The sequence below is a fragment of the Littorina saxatilis genome, linkage group LG12 (assembly GCF_037325665.1).
Source record: "Littorina saxatilis isolate snail1 linkage group LG12, US_GU_Lsax_2.0, whole genome shotgun sequence".
In the NCBI taxonomy this organism is placed as follows: domain Eukaryota; kingdom Metazoa; phylum Mollusca; class Gastropoda; order Littorinimorpha; family Littorinidae; genus Littorina; species Littorina saxatilis.
This window is the reverse complement of record NC_090256.1, coordinates 41,022,469-41,039,834: the sequence shown is the minus strand read 5'-3', so window position 1 is coordinate 41,039,834 and position 17,366 is coordinate 41,022,469. Positions and strand designations below refer to the sequence as shown.

Sequence of the window (17,366 nt, the reverse complement as noted above, 5' to 3'; positions counted from 1 at the left end):
AAAATGTTTAACCCAAGACCAAACGCTTAATGTTTTCTACAAAAAACGCATGGAACTACTTCTTCGTGCGAAGGTATCAATCCAGGTGTGAGCCGCATAACATGGCGGAAGTGTGAGCGTCAACTTGAAAGTGACAGTGCCATGGACCAAAAAATAATGGATTTCAAACTTGTCTCGCTGTTGGTTGCTGTGTGTTTTGTGTCTGTTCTGGGCAGACGTGAGTATTTCGCATACAGTACCCCATGGGCCTAATTTATTCAGACTCTCGCTTGTGGATTCAAACTTTGAAACCACATTGTGTAAACTAGTAAAGTTAGTCATAAACTCATACCTGAGAATGAGCTTCCCTGAGAATCATTTCCGTATTTTTGCACCTTGTTCTATGAAGATACTTGGTTAGCTTTTCGAGTTCAGACAATTGTCTTTTGTCAATGCTTTCCTAACAAAGATGTTAATGATACTGGTTTTGAAAGCTGATCACCTGTAATGTTGTAAATGTAGGTATAAATATTTGTTGCACATGTAGCTGTATGTTGAGTAACAAACAGAGGCACCCACACACAGTGACAGTGACACACACACACACTCACACACATATGTAATCTTGAACTTTAGCGTGTTAAATTCATAGCTCAGAATCCAGTGACATTCTTGACTTATTTTTGATTAAGTCCATGTAAGCAAGCCAAAGAACATTTGTCGTGAAATTAATTGACGGATTGAACTCCAAACTTAAGCATAATTAATTAATTTGGTTGTTAAATCGACGAAAATGGCGTACGTTGTCAACCATGGGACATCATTTACACGAAAGAGTTGTCTCCCTTGTTCGCTCACACGGATAATTCCTTCTTTGACCCATGTAAATGAAATGCATTCGTACAGTTCATCGGAGTTCATTCCGTAACTTCAAAGGGATCTAAAATGACTTGTTATGATTACAACATAATGGAGAAAGACTTGGGTGTGCACGTCGACAACAGACTGAGCTTCAAAGAACACGTCAGCATAGTCTCTGGAAAGGCCAACCAGATCGTGGGCGTCATCAGGAGAACGTTTGACTACCTGACGGAGGAAATGTTCACCCAACTATACAAGAGTCTGGTCCGACCCAAGTTGGAATACGGGCACTCGGTGTGGCAGCCACACCACAAGACGCTATGTGCTGAAGTGGAGAACGTGCAACGCAGAGCGACCAAACTCATTCCAGGTCTGAAAGACGAGCCCTACTGCGAGAGGCTGAAAGCTCTGAAACTTCCAAGCCTGGAACACCGTCGCCTGCGGGGCGACATGATAGATGCCTTCAAGTATGTGCACGGCATGTACGAAGCGGACAGACCCCACTTTGAGCCCATCAGCAGTAGAGACACTAGAGGCCACTCTCTGAAACTCGGCAAAGACCACTGTAGACTGAACGTACGAAGCAATTACTTCTCCCAGCGAGTAGTGAACACCTGGAACAGTTTGCCTGAAGAGGCAGTAACAGCGCCATCAGTCAACAGCTTTAAGACCAGGATAGACAATTTCTGGCGCCACAGTACTTCTATGTACAACCCTACCTGCCTCGTCTAGATTGTAGAATAGCCCGCCACGCATGCTACAGTCTAGTAATAGGACCTATGTAAAGGCTACACAGCCTACCTCATAGTAAACTTCAAGTTCAACTTCAAGTACAAGTGCAGGTTCTACAAATTTGGAGACTCAAATGCCTCTGAATTATGAGCTATGAATTTAACACGCTAAAGTTCAAGATTACATATATATAGAGAGAGAGGTTACAACACGAGTGGTTTTTTATATGGCTTGTATTTCAGTCAAGACCCAGCGGATGAATATTAAGAATAAGAGGCTCGTGAATCCCTTTGATATTGCCGCTGGGTCTAGACGGAAATACAAGCCATATAAAAAATCACGAGTGTTGTAACCTGTATATCCCATGAAGATCTAAAAGACAAAGTGTGACGGAAACATCACCTCTGCACATACCTTATTCTAAAGGCACGCCTGTTGATCTATGACTATGTCAAGTCGGTGCATAATCATGATAATGGTGGCTTGGTTGTCCCCGTCAGTTGAAAGCCTCTTACACGGATTTGACTGAATACCTAGTGGTTACACACGCATCTCCTGAGATCTTGGACACCTTCATCGTCTATAGGGCCTACTGCGCTGCAGAAGAGCTAGAAATACTCACAAAATGCATTAAACAGCTTGTCCATAGAACAATCGTAGTCGATGATGTACCGATAAGGGCGTGTGTACTGAGCACGCCTGTAACTTCACATGAGCATAGCCTGAACATAGCAGTGCTGGTCGGACGGACTGGGTTTTTAACGATTGCTAATTTGACTTCTGTTTTAGTTGAGAAAGCCGGCACCAACGAGCACACACACTCAAACACATACGGCTTGTCATGTTGATCACAAGAGAGAAATAGAACAGCGAATAGAAGGAAACATAACAGAATATGACGCAATGGACGACAGACGTCATGAAATCTATGACGCTGTGATGATAGTCTCGGCAAGTCGAGACTAAACCTCAGCTATAGCACTGAACGACTCTCGCAAGTTCTCAAAAGCGTGGTAACCCCTTGCACATCCGGTCGACAGGTACACGTATACTGTGTGCATTTTGGAATGTCAAGGACGACAGAATGTAGAGCCAGCTATGATGTATTTGTTGCACCCGTATTTATCCACTATTTTATGTGTTATAAGAGTGCAATTGTTATATCATAGATGTAACAAGAGAACAATTGAAATACAAGAAATAATATATACCTGGAGTACATTTACAGAGACAAAGAAGGGAGGTCATGGGATATGTATACGCACTTGAACATCAGATATTGTTTACAAATCACAAAGACTTGCAGTGCTGTTTAGATACTTGTACAATGTAGTTTGATTTTGCATTACTGATTATCATTTGAATGTCATTGTCAGCTAATTGAAACTGAGACTGAAGTGAGAGTAAGATGACCAAATTTAGTACATTGTATAAACGCACTGGCTATATATATGCACTCTGAGTGTATACAAGATTCTGACCCCTGTAATGTATACGCTCCGGCGTTAACTTCCGGTTGCGAAGCGAATTTGCCATTCGACACTACTTTGCGATAGGAACGCAGAGCAAAGTACACAAAGACAAAAAACAATCTGATGCTACACGGGCTTTGCTGTAACGTATATTACATTCTTGGGGTGTACATAAAAGACTAGACACAGAACCGCATCCACATTCGACACCATTTTGCGAAGGAACGCTTCACTTTTGATTCATAGTATCAAAGTACGCTAGGGACAAACACACACACAAAACTGATGCTACATGACAGTTTATTGTTAGAGTTTGGAACACACTCACTGACTCAGAGTGTGTATTGACCTAGAAATGGTTGTACCATTACCATGTGAGTGTACATTATTGCTAGCCCTCTGAGTCCGAAAAAGAGATGGCGGAAGTCAATACCTCGAAGACTAATTTTTCATTGGCTACTTCCTAACGACTTGTAAGGGCGCATTACATTGGCTTAGCCTAGAGTTGTAACAGAGCTTTTCATTGTCGGAGTGTATACAGTCCTATCGATTCTGTATACACTCGAAGTGTATATCATTTATAGCTCTTGCCTTGTATAAATTGTAATGTTGGTTACTGCAGGGAACATGAGATAAATCTTTAAAATAGGATTCAGATCCTCTTAATCCTACTTACGAGTTAAAGTTAAATCTGTGTTTGTCCCAAACAGCAACCAGATGGTGCGTGACCAACACGGCAGAGGAGGTGAAGTGTGTGAAGATGCAGTACGAGATGCGGATACTCAAGTACGCCAATGAAAGCGGCCATGTGGATTTGCCTCTCGAGTTTGAGTGTGTTAGAAAGAATGATGTGTAAGTGCTTTGGACTTGTATTGGGTTTTTTAGCTGCAAAGAAGCCAACAATAATTGTATTACTCAAATTACTGTGAAACGTGCCCCCTTTTAAGACCCCCCAATTTAAAGGTGGTCGTCTACAGTCTTGCTTATTTTCAATAATCTTATGGTTAGATTTCGATAAAAAGTTATGTCAGATGATGAATGAACCATGGGGAAACAAGTTATAGAAACAACAAATATGTAAACAAAGTTTTTATTTTTGGGTAGTATCACTCACACTTCCAATATTTTGTTGTCAATATAACACTTACCTCGACAGTACTATTCTTGCACATTATCTATTATAGGCCGAAAAAATTGGACAAAACGCTGAGTGGGTACAATTATCTCCCATAACCATGCGCCACCGTGGATCCCAAGCACTGTCCGAGTGCTTCCCCCTTACAGGATGTAGGTGGCGCGTCCTCTTTCTTTTTTCGCGCGTGTCAGACCGGCTGTGTTTCTGCTACGCTCCCGGATTATTTTGGACTAAGAGGCTCCTTTTCTGTGTGGACTATCACCTGTTGGATTATTGTGTGTTTTTCCACTTCTGGCTTGAGGCTACGTTGTGTTTCCTTCAACTTGTGCCTCCGTTTTTGTGTGGCGGACTCGGCGTGCCTCCCGTCCTACTTCGTGGTGACCGGTCGTCTGCTTCTCGTTTCGCCGCATTCACTTGAGTATTGACCTAAATTTTCTTTGAATTTTGTTAATTCTCGGTCTTTAAGGGTACGTACAGGGCGAGGTAGGATGTCTCGTCCTGTTTTGGGCTCTGGTTCTACGGAACCAGAGTCTGCCGGGGGCAACCCTTCTCCGGGCGCCCAGCGTCATGTTTTACGCACGGAGAAGGGGATCTTTCGGCGCTCCGACTCTCCCTCCCCAAACGCTTTGCGTTTGCGGCGAGGGAGGGCGGAGAAAGCCTGTTTGAGCAAGCTCAATGCGAGCTTGCTCAAACAGGCTGGGCTTGAGCCTGGGACTTCGGGCGGGGCTGCGCCGTCGAAGGTTCGGGGAAGGTCGAGGGGAAAGAAAAAGCTTCTTTCTCCTTCTCCTTCAGTGGAACAGGCTTCCCCCCCTTCGACGCCGTTGTCCGGCCCTCAGTCTCAGGCTTCAGCTCCTCCCGGTTTCAAGCCTGGGGGGAAGGTTTCCTTCTCCCCCCTGGCTCGAATCCGGGGGCAGGTCGATTCCCAACCCTCTTTGGGGGTTGGTGAATCCGATCTAGGGGCTACTGGAGAGACTCAGGTTTTGACAGCCAACGGCCATACCACGTTGAAAACACCGGTTCTCGTCCGACCACCGAAGTTAAGCAACGTCGGGCCCGGTTAGTACTTGGATGGGTGACCGCCTGGGAACACCGGGTGCAGTTGGCATTAAAATCTTCCTTTTCCGGTGCCTCTCCTGTGCCCTCCTCGGTTTCCACCGCTGTGGAAGCCAGGAGGGACACGGGTCCTCCTCTGAACTCCCTCGCTGGGTCGTCTGCTGCTGTTTTGACAGTAGTTTCGGCCTCCTGGGGGGGGAGATCGGAGGAGATGACGGGGTCTCTGAATTCCCTCCCCGCTGGGGTTGGGATGCGAATTGACCCCGTTCAGGGCGGTCCTGTGGGGGCAGGGGTTTCAGGCTTCGTGCCTACGACCACTGCTACTACGGTTCCCTCTGACGTCCGTGTGACTGGTGGCTGTCCCTCTTGAAACGCTCCGGCCGACTAGTTACTGGACGTGGAGGTGTTCGACAGAACGTGGTACTTCTGTCGAATGGTCAGGGCGACGGGAACATTGTTTCTGTTGCTCAGACCGACACCTCCGACCGGACCGTCTTGACCCCACGCCATTCCTTAGCGTCTGGTGTTCGGGTGACGGATGGTCCGGACCAAGGGTCCGGAACGTTCCAGGCTTACGGGTCGGGATCGAACCGGACCCACGGGTCCCGACTGGACTTGACCTCCGGGTTTTGGTCCGGACGGGACCCATGGTACGGGACCGTACCGGACCTTAGGGTCCGGTGCGGGACAGTACCTCTGGCCCTTGCCGGACCCCCCGGACCTACGGGTCCGGATGGTACGGTACGGGACCAGTGGTTCGGTCGGGACCGGACCACCCGACCACCTCTGTTGGTCTGGGTGGTCTGGCACCAAACCGGAACACACCGGACCTACGGGTCCGGAGGGTACGGTACCGGACCAGTGGTCCGGTCGGGGCCGGACCACTCGACCACCTCTGTTGGTCCGGGTGGTCTGGCACCGAACCGGACCATGCCGGACCTACGGGTCCGGATGGTACGGTATGTCCACGTCCGGACCGAGCCACCCGAACACTTCTGTGGGTACGGATGGTTCGGTACCGAACGGGACCTCCGGATGGTACGGGACCGGACCGAAGCTACGGGTTCGGATGGTCCGGTACCGGACCACCCGACCACCTCTGTTGGTCCGGATGGTCTGTCACCGAACCGGACCATACCGGACCACCGGACCTACGGGTCCGGATGGTACGGTAGGTCCACGTCCGGACCGAACACTTCAGTGGGTACGGATGGTTCGGTGCCGTACGGGACCTCCGGATGGTATGGGACCGGACCACAGGACCGGAACACCGGACCACCCTACCGGATCGGTCCGGACCACCCGACCACCTCTGTTGGTCCGGATGGTCTGGCACCGAACCGGACCTACGGGTCCGGATGGTACGGTATGTCCACGTCCGGACCGAGCCACCCGAACACTTCTGTGGGTACGGGTGGTTCGGTGCCGAACGGGACCTCCGGATGGTGCGGGACCGGACCGGACCTACGGGTCCGGATGGTCCGGTGCTGGACCGGTGGTCCGGTCCGGACCGGACCACCCGACCACCTCTGTTGGTCCGGATGGTCTGGCACCGAACCGGACCATACCGGACTTACGGGTCCGGATGGTACGGTGTGTCCACGTCCGGACCGAGCCACCCGAACACTTCTGTGGGTACGGATGGTTCGGTACCGAACGGGACCTCCGGATGGTACGGGACCGGACCGGAACACCGGACCGGAACACCGGACCACCCTACCGGACCGGTCCGGACCACCCGACCACCTCTGTTGGTCCGGATGGTCTGGCACCGAACCGGACCTACGGGTCCGGATGGTACGGTACGTCCACGCCCGGACCGAACCACCCGAACACTTCTGTGCGTACGGATGGTTCGGTGCCGAACAGGACCTCCGGATGGTACCGGACCTACGGGTCCGGACCTACGGGTCCGGATGGTCCGGTGCGGGACCACCCGACCACCTCTGTTGGTCTGGATGGTCTGGCACCGAACCGGACCATACCGGACCACCGGACCTACGGGTCCGGATGGTACGGTGTGTCCACGTCCGGACCTAACCACCCGAACACTTCTGTGGGTACGATGGTTCGGTGCTGAACGGGACCTCCGGATGGTACGGCACCGGACCGGACCACCCTACCGGACCGGATCGGCACCCCCGACCGGACCGGACCATTTCTTTTCTGATCAGACCCGATGGGTTCCTGTTCAGTCTATAAATGGCGGGGGTTCGTTGGCTGGGCTGACCCAACAGTCGCAGGGTTGTTGTTTTTCTCCCCCTTCGGCTGCTGGAGACGTTTCGTCTTTGGGGCAGGGGTCTTCGCGGCCTCTTGCTTCTGTGGGCGTTTCTTCACAGCCTGCTTCATCGCTTTCGGCTCTTCCCCCTCAAGCTCCCTACACTCCTGCTTTTGAGGAGTTGTCGGGAAGTGAAGAGGAGAGTGAGTCGGAGGACGATAGGGAGGAGGATCAGGGTCGCCCTGAGGTTAACACTGAACCTCTACCCTTGCCGGTTTCTGATGGAACTTCCGAAGCTATGCTTCGTACTTTCCAACAGTACATGACAGACATCACGCGGCGTCTTGACGTCACGGATGCCTCTCTTAAGCGTCTGTTGTCTAGTGTTGACACACAGGACGTGGACCCGGGGTCTGAGGACGAGAGGCAGGAGGCTCGTCCTCGCACAGCTAGAAGGACGTTTGAACAGTTTCAGGACGTCCTTCCCTGAGACGCCCTCTCGTCCTTTGAGTCCGCTTCGGCCCGGGCGCGGGAGGCTCACGCCGCGTCTGCCGGCGGCTCGTTTTATGAACGATCCGGCCGCCGGCAATTCGCGTTCCACCCTAGTCTAAGTGCCACGGTGGAAGCGGCAGCACATCGCCTGAGGAGTACAGATTCACGTGCAAACGCGACCTATGTTCCTCGGGAGGACGCGGGTTCAGTGCCATGCTTTCCTTCGGGAGGCGCACCTCCACTGTTTCCTCGTGTCCAATCTGTTTCGTCCCTCCCTTTTCCCTTTGACTCTCGAACTCTCCCTTTCCAGACTTCGAGTGTTTAGGGTGGGGCTGACGGTGATGTGTTCGTTGGGGAGGTGCCTTCGGTCAAGAAGGTGGAACTGAGCTCTGCTTCGTTCCACAATCTTGAGGCCACCGTTTCTTCCACAGTCGAGGCCCAATCACAGGCCTTGACATGGATGAGCACGCTGTCCACACTGTTGGACCCTCCCGATCGGGCAGAGTCCGATTCCACTCGGGTCCTTGACACGGTTCGAGTGGATCGGGCTTTGCATGCCGTGCGATCGTGCGTGACGTCTGCGGCAGAATTGGCCATTGGAACACGGGTCCACTTTATTGGCCCTGTTCCGTGATCATTTTCTGCCTACTTCTATAGTGCCTCCGGATATGAGGAAGAGTCTGAGGAACACGTTTCCTCAGCCTTCTTCCCTCTTTCATCCGGACACTGTTCGTTCTGTGGTGGAGTCCACACGCCAGAGGAACACTGATTCTCTGATGGTTGGCCTCGCTGCTTCGGCGACGGCGGCGGGGAGTAAGAGAAGTGCTACAGTCACCTCCAGCTCCCAGCCTCAGAAGAAGAAGAAGAAGCCAGTTTCACTGCCTCCTTCTTCCTCCTCTTAGGCGCCTGTTGCGTTCCCAAGCAAGACGAAGGGTGCTCAGACAGGTAAGGGGAAGCAGCACCACCAGGGGGGGTGGTCGCAAGCCTGCGCCTGCCCGCCAGCAGAATTTTCAGTGAGTCCCGGCCCTACGTTGACGCCCCCTCAAGTTGCCCCTCTTTCGTCCGTCGGTTCCCTTTTTTCGGGCCCGCGGCATGTGGGGCAGACTGGTCTCCAACCAGTTTTTCTTGAGGGTGGTGTGGTCGGGGTTTTCTCTACCGCTGTCGTCACAACCTCCATTGTCCGCTCTACCTTGGACGTTCCCCCCTCCTCGAGAGCCTGCCAGATGGCAGGCTCTTCAGGACGAGGTGAACTCGTTGGTCGAGAAGAAGGCGGTCTACCCCCTTTCTCAGCCTTCTCTGGGGTTCTGCTCCCGCCTGTTCACCGTCCCCAAAAAGGACGGCCGGTTCAGGCCGGTGTTGGACCTCTCCACCTTGAACTTGTACCTTCACAGGTGCAAGTTCAAGATGGAAACCCCTTCGTCGGTCCGGTTGGCCATCCGGCCAAATGATTGGGCCATGTCTGGGACCTCCAGGATGCTTACTTCCACATCCTGGTGGCCCCGGGGTACCGACATCTGCTCCGGTTCGTTTGGGAGGGCACGGTGTTCGAGTTTCGGGCCCTCCCATTCGGCCTGTCCTTGGCCCCTCTGATTTTCAACGGGGACAACAACACCACATGCTTAGCTTACCTTCGCCACCAGGGGGGCACCAATTCTCGGTCCCTCTCCCTGTTGGCGGAGGAGATTCTGCTCTGGTGCCAGACCAATCAGGTCCGGATGTCAGTCCAGTTCGTTCCGGGGAAACTGAACGCCCTGGCCGACATTCTCAGTCGGGGCGATCAGGTTCTCTCCACAGAATGGACCATCGCTCACAACGTTCTACAGCGTCTGTGGGCAAGGTGGGACCGTCCTCTGATCGATCTGTTCGTAACTCGATTCAGCGCTCGGCTTCCCAGGTACGTCAGCCCCTTTCGAGACATGAATGCGTTCCACTTGGACGCATTCACTCTCTTGTGGAGGCTCCTCGATGCTTACGCCTATCCCCCGACATCTCTGATTCCGAGGGTGCTGGCAAAATATCTGCAGGAACGACCAAGACTGATTTTGGTCGCGCCTTACTGGCCAACAGCTCCGTGGTTTCCAGATCTTCGCGGTCTCACCCACGTAGACCCTCTACCTCTGGATCTGGACGGGGGAGGTCTGCTCCAGCCTCGATCATGCCTCCCTCATCCACGTCCAGAGAGTCTGTGCTTGACCGCATGGCTCTTGTGCGCTCCAAACTGCTTGCACTAGGATTGCACAAGAGTTCAGTAGAGTTTTCCTTGAACGCTAAGAGGCGATCAACTAATCAGCTCTACGACTTACGCTGGAGAGCTTGGGCCACCTTCGCCTTGTCCAAGGGGATAAAGCCGCTTTATCCCTCAACACAGGACTTGGCCAACTTCCTGGTGGAAGTGTATCAAAAGAAGAGTCTTTCTTCTAAGACTCTTCTTGGATACAGATCTGCCATCGCTTCCACGATTGCGGCCGCTACTGGTCGCAGAACTGAACACTTGATCAGGTCCTCCCTCATCGCTAATGTCCTTTCGGGTATTAGCAATGCAGCGGTGTCTAAACCTCGGGTTTCATTTCCCAAGGGGGATGTCTTTCTGGTCCTCAAACTCCTGCGTAGCAATGAGTTTGAACCCCTGGCAGGCATCAGTATCAAGTTGCTGATTTCAAGACTAATTGTTCCTCGTCGCTTTAGCCACTTGCCGTAGACTCAGTGGTATTCAAGCTTTGAGTGGCCTGGACTTTGACATTGAGTTCACCACACAGCAGTGGTTGCTAGCATGGTCACGTCAGTCTAAGGTATGTTTCTTGGGTATATTTTCTTTTACGGTAGTACTGTTCGAAAATTGCCTGGGTATCTTAATCCTTGGATTTAAGTGATTTTGATTAAGGAGTTTAATACTCTACATATCACCCTCACACCACTCTGGTATTCTGTGCAAGAATAGTACTGTCGAGGTAAGTGTTATATTGACTGTAAGGCTTCTTTTTAAGCCTACTGTCTATATGATACTTACCGAGACAGTACTATTAGAGTTTCCCTCCCGCCTCCCCTCTTGATATGTTATGGGCTTTTTGAGGGTCTGCAGCTCATAAAGAAAGAGGACGCGCCACCTACATCCTGTAAGGGGGAAGCACTCGGACAGTGCTTGGGATCCACGGTGGCGCATGGTTATGGGAGATAATTGTACCCACTCAGCGTTTTGTCCAATTTTTTCGGCCTATAATAGATAATGTGCAAGAATAGTACTGTCTCGGTAAGTATCATATAGACAGTAGGCTTAAAAAGAAGCCTTACATTCTGTTTGCTGAGAACATGTGCTTTGCCTAAAAATACTGACCAATCAAATTCATGTCACTATGTTATAGCCACGCCCAAACAAGTGCAGCAACAGTTTGACACTGGAGCGCTGTCCACGCTTTTTTTAAACGCACGAAATGCACGGGATTTGAGAGGAGTTTTGCACTTGGCATTTTCCAAATAAGGATATCCTACTATGAGTACTACGCTGGAATACTACAATGAATTTTCAAACGGCTACACTGGCTTCGTCTTTCCTGATCGAAAGGGGGTGTATTGTTGATAATTGTAGATAATAGACTCTGCATTTTAATGGTCAAATGGCGATTTCGGTATAAAAATGTAGACAAGGACCTTTAAGACCTGATTCTCTTAGATTGTTGGAGGTCTTAAGACAATAAAAGGGGGGTTCCACTGTAGTGTACGTGTAATAGTATCATAACTGCGGCAGCTAGATAAGATAGGTATTTTTAGATATTTTTTGATTAGTGCTTTTGTGAACAAGAAACAATTAACAAGTGGCTCTATCCCATCCCCCCCCCCCCCCCCCCTTTCCCCGTCGCGATATAACCTTGAACGGTTGAAAACGACGTTAAACACCAAATAAAGAAAGAAAGAATAAGGTAGATTACATTACAGGAATGGCCATGGCTCAAGAACCAACACGTTGGTTTCGGAGTTCCCAGGCTTGAGAAAGGCACTCACGACTAGCTCTAGCTGTTGGAATAAAAGTGTTATTCTTTTACTTTTAGTTTAGTTTTTTAGAACCGACACATTTTTCATAAAGAGTTATCTTTTTGAATTAAATGCAAAGAACTGTGGTCTTTCTTTTTTTTAGAGAAAGTTTTATGAAGATCGATTTTTAGATTTGTATAGATCTCGACAATAGCATGTATCATGGGTGACTGACCAAAGCGAGAGATGCAGTTCGCTGGGTCAGGTGTCCCAACTGTCAATACAGTATTTCTTTGTGCCCATGTTATTGTTAATGGTATGCACTGCAGCGGTTTGGTGAAAAAGAGCTGTTGCTAGACAAGAACTAATAGTGATTCCACCGTGCTTGGTTCTTGGACTAGACTCTGAATGGAATGACTTGCAAGCTTTGTTGTGACAATCTTTCGATCTTTTATAAACCACCCAAAAGCTTTCAACTGAAGAAGAAGAGAAGTAAGTGGAAAGAAAAAGAGGATTGAAAGATATAAAAAAAAAATAAGAATACAAAAAAGCAAACGATCAGCAGAATGTTGAATATATATGATAGTAGAGTTGCTATTTAACCTAGTAAGCTAAGGATTAGGACGTGAAACTTGTTGTATTGAACAGAAGATCAGAATGGGATCAAATCGGAGTAGAAATTATGAACACATTTTCTCATGCAGGTTTGAGTGTATGGAAGCCATCGAGCTTGACCAGGCTGACCTGATGACCTTAGACTCAGGTCAAGGTTATTTCGCAGGTCGCCAGCACAACATGAGACCGGTCATGGTGGAGAACTATGGAGCAGGTAAGTACATGTCTATCTGAGGAGTGACACAAATAAATTCACTGACTGTTTGTAATCCCCCGCCTCCCTATTTTTGATTTTAATTTTATTGTTTCAGATTTTGTCTTTTCTTGTGGGTTTAGATTTCAGGGTTTAGTTGAAATAGCTTTTTTTTCATTCCTTTAAACGGTTCGTATTCATAGGCTAACTCCAGAGTTAGCTCGGAGTCTGAGTAATTAAATGCCATCTTGTGCTGAAGTGTGAGTAAAGGCTTTATAGTTTATTTAAAGATTCGTTCATTATAAATGTAATCTGAACCTCCATGTGGCCGAAATAGACCATGTTCGTAAGTACCTCTGGCAGGATTTTCAAAACGTTGTTGAAGAGTTGCGTGCAAGAGGCTGAACTTTTTTATCTTTATTTGTGTTCGTGAGCTTTTTAACCGTATGGCTAACTTTTGTTCTTGACGAATGGGCGGGGATGTAGCTCAGTCGGTAGCGCGCTGGATTTGTATCCAGTTGGCCGCTGTCAGCGTGAGTTCGTCCCCACATTCGGCGAGAGATTTATTTCTCAGAGTCAACTTTGTGTGCAGACTCTCCTCAGTGTCCGAACACCCCCCGTGTGTACACGCAAGCACAAGACCAAGTACGCACAAAAAAGATCCTGTAATCCATGTCAGAGTTCGGTGGATTATAGAAACACGAAAATACCCAGCATGCTTCCTCCGAAAACGGTGTATGGCTGCCTAAATGGCAGGGTAAAAAACGTTCATACACGTAAAATTCCACTCGTGCAAAAAAAACCGAGTGTACGTGGGAGTTTCAGCCCACGAACGCAGAAGAAGAAGAAGAAGTTCTTGACGAATGAATGATGGATTGGATACATGCATGTAACATCCACTTATTTATTTTGTAACACTTATTGATTTGCAGGCACAAACGAACAGCTGTCATACTACTCAGTTGCCCTGATAAGGGCAGATGGCAACGTTCAGCTGAACAACCTGAATACAAAGAGTGTCTGCTTTCCAAGTAAGTTCATTCATTTTTGTTCCAACATCCATGCAGGTGTTTTTTTGACTGATCAGAGTAAATGGTGGACTCTATATATAATGAGTACTCTTTGTTCAGCAGAACAGTTAAATGTGTAAGAAAATTTAATAGGAAGGTTCTCTGAGATACACTTTACAGAAGCAAAAACCATGGAACTTTACCAACATTGACAATTATGCTTCCATTTTAAAGTCTGATGTCATCGATGGGGGAATTGATCCCCGCCCAATGGAATGTGGTGAGGGAGAGCTTTCACTTTGAGACTTGATCCCAGAATAGGTAGCCAAATGGAAATTGTTGTCTGGTGTAGAGAAATGAACGGAATTTCCTTTTCCTACAGGTATCGGAACCAGTGCAGGTTGGCTGTATCCTGTGTCCAAGCTGATAGAGCAAGGCTTCATCAGCATCTTTGAGTGCAACGCCATAGTCAAGGCTGTCAGCGCCTTCTTCAAGGAAATGTGCCTTCCCGGCGCGCTGACCTCGTTCTACAATCCTTTTGGTGAGTTCCCAAGACCATAAGGTCTAATGCCTAATGGTCAGCAGGTCAGGCAGTTTGATTGTTTTTAGATTTGCAGTAACGTGTTAGTCATGTCTCCTTCCTCACCTTTTTTTAAAAAATGTGCTAATTGTTCTCCTTCCTCTTGTCTTTCTTCTGCGTGAGAGAGAACGAGAGACACCCACAAACACACATTCTGAGTCAACGTCATTAATAAATCTGAGAAGCAATGGGAAGTAAGATTTAAGATTAGTCCAAGATTTTCACATTTGTTTAAAGGCATATGTACTCGATGACTATACACGCTAATTGCTTTACCAACAGCTGGAGACATGCTAAATTAAGTTCCCTGCAAAATATTGTGGTCTAGGACCCCTTCAATGTTGAGATATGTTAATTTTCATTTTGATCTGGATCGTCCTATTTATAGATTTGGCAACACATGTAACGTTGATGCAAGGGAGCTAACACCGCGGCTTTGTTGACATCCTCACTTTTTCAGAGGCTAGAACAAGCTGTAATGCATGTATTATGGTCCGCGCATGGTGACATATCGTCATTATATGGTCTTATGGTGCGTTTGACATCGATTATGGGCAAACTACACTTTGTAAACACGGGAGCGCGTACATATGCCTTTAAGATTTCTATATCTTAAAATCGTTCCTCCCGTGTGCAGGTAACAACCCCACAGACGTGTGCAAGCTGTGCAACGGTCAGAACGAGGAGTTCTGCACCACCAGCGACAAGAGGGCGGGCTTTGACGGGGCTTTCCGCTGCGTGGCCGACCAGGCTGGCGACCTCACCTTCCTCCGTCACGACACTGTGCTGCAGATGACGGATCCCATTCAGAACCCTGGCACCACCTACCTGCCTGAGGTAGGAGATTTATTATAATGATAATAATAAATAACTTTTCTGTAGAGTCCGAGCAATTGTCTCCAGGCGCTCTACAATTTCATTCTAAAACAAACGAGCAATAATGTTGCGAGCATACAAAGCGTACAGATAACTTTAGAAAAAACAACAAGCAAGCTTGGCTTACAAGACTAATGATACACAAGCACACACACTCACACAAACACACACACAGTCATACCGTTTAGTGAGAGACCATGCTGTACATACAGACCTTGCTTTTTCAGATTTTTTGTTCATGGCATCTGTAAATTTACCTCCATTTTAAGACTTCCTCCTTTTATGAGACCTAATTTTTTATTTTTTATAGGTCTTAAAAGAAGGGTTTCACTGTATCTGTCTCTAGATAACAGGCATGGGACTTTTCTGCCCATTTGTTGGTTTCCGTCATTTTCAAAAGCTCCAGATAGATCGTTCTTCAGATCCCGGACTGCGTGACTGTGCATAATTTTTTCATCCAATTTTAGGGGAAATTCATCCGTCGCGATATAACCTTCGTGGTTGAAAACGACGTTAAACACCAAATAAAGAAAGAAAGGGGAAATTCATCATTTACCCTGATGACAGAAAAGAATGAGTTATATCCCTGTGATGGCCCGGCCTTGTGTATTTTAGAATGGAAACTTGGAATCAGTCAAGCCAGCAGTCGTGGTTCAACTTTACAGCTGTATGCTAATGAGTGCTTTAAAAGTTATTTACATGTGTGTTTGTTTTTTGTTTTTTTGTTGTTGCTTGTTTTTTGTGTGTGCTGAAGTTATTGTTTATTCTTATTTACATTTTGCATTTTTGTTTCTTTTCTCCCTCTGTAGAATTTTAGGCTGCTGTGTCCGGACCGTACTATCAAGGCAGTTGATCAGTACATGGATTGCAACTGGGGCGAGCTTCCTTCACACATGATCATGACATCAGCGGTGCGTGACCAGCCCATCATCGACGGTTACAAAAAGTTCCTCTTGAAAGCCGCCGAGTGGTTTGGACCCAGCGGCAAATTTAACAACAAGTTTGAGATCTTCCGCTCAAACCGCACCTACGACACGGACGAGTTTGACTATGTCTTGGATCGCAAGAATCAAATGTTTTCTGACCAGACCACCAGTCTGAAGGACATTGGGGATGGAACCTACTTTACTTGGGTCGGTGAGTACAGACAAATGTGTCAGTGTGGCTCCAGGGCTGTGTTGTTGTTGTTTTTGTTAGTTCTAGTAGTGAAATCCTGTAGCTGTTGAGAGTGTAAAGACTGATTAAATTACATATTCTTACTCCGAATCACATATAGCATTGACGCAGTCAGAGATGCTAAGGTGTCTGAAAAACGCTATCCCGTCTATAGTTTAAGGGAAGCAACCCATACAAAAAAGTAGCAAGCTTGCCACACAGGGTTACCTCCCGTAGCGTGTATCACGCCACAGCTCACGTATCCCACACGAGATATCCTCATTCGACACCTTTCAGCCAAGAGAGACAGGTCGTTCTTGATTTCGCTCCTGGCCATTTTGTTGTCTGCTTGACACCCACCGGCCTCGGTTCCCCGTCTGCTCCTAGCTGTTCTAGCTGGTGAGATTGTTCCTTGCATTGTTGTTGTTTGCATTGTTCATTCTGCTGAAAAATTTACGTCCTCTGGACTTATGAATTTACTCAGTAGTTTGTTGTTGTGGCCACCATTTTGGTCGCCATTTTTTCCCTGCCCTACCGCGTGCACCGTTTCTTATGAAGCCGTTGAGGAAAGATTCTGTTCTGCCGCTCTCTGAGCAGACTCTCCTATCCTCCGAGGAAGTGGGCCGACAGCTTTTGGAACTCAGTTCCATTTCCGAGACTCTACTGCGGGCGCGTTCACGCGCTCTGACAGTTTCCTTGGCGCCCTTTACTCTTAGTAAAGAGCAGGACGCGGAGGACGTGTGCACTCTCCTCTCCACACTGGCAAGGGTGAACGAGGAACAGATGAGGCTGTCCTCTCTGCACTATTTCCATGCGGTCTCGTGCAGAAGGGACTTGTTTCTTGCCCACTCCCAGTTTTCTGAGGAGTCGACGAGGAGCACCCTCACATCGTCACCCTTGGTGGACGGTTCTCTCTTCGGCATCCTGGCCTCTGAGGCCAGGAAGTAGGAGATTGAAACTAACAGAGAACAGCAGTTCTCTTCTTTTTCGCTTCAAGCTCTGAAGCAGCGAAAGCAGACCGCACCTAAG

The 17,366-nt window shown here is 48.4% G+C and overlaps 1 protein-coding gene and 1 non-coding gene across 2 annotated transcripts in view; both read left to right on the top strand.

Annotated features, from left to right (window-relative positions):
• The first annotated feature begins 62 nt into the window (after positions 1 to 62).
• Positions 63 to 17,366, top strand: part of LOC138981962 (melanotransferrin-like) — a 34,863-nt gene continuing 17,559 nt past the window's right edge. Inside the window, exons 1-7 of the mRNA XM_070355146.1 lie at positions 63 to 217; positions 3,755 to 3,896; positions 12,613 to 12,737; positions 13,649 to 13,747; positions 14,109 to 14,267; positions 14,944 to 15,143; positions 15,992 to 16,319. Coding sequence (XP_070211247.1) covers positions 142 to 217; positions 3,755 to 3,896; positions 12,613 to 12,737; positions 13,649 to 13,747; positions 14,109 to 14,267; positions 14,944 to 15,143; positions 15,992 to 16,319 — 1,129 coding nt within the window. The 5' untranslated portion in view covers positions 63 to 141. The remainder of the gene's footprint in view (positions 218 to 3,754; positions 3,897 to 12,612; positions 12,738 to 13,648; positions 13,748 to 14,108; positions 14,268 to 14,943; positions 15,144 to 15,991; positions 16,320 to 17,366) is intronic.
• LOC138983405 (5S ribosomal RNA) lies at positions 5,166 to 5,284 on the top strand. The gene has a single exon (XR_011461141.1). It is a non-coding gene; the product is annotated as a 5S ribosomal RNA (ribosomal RNA).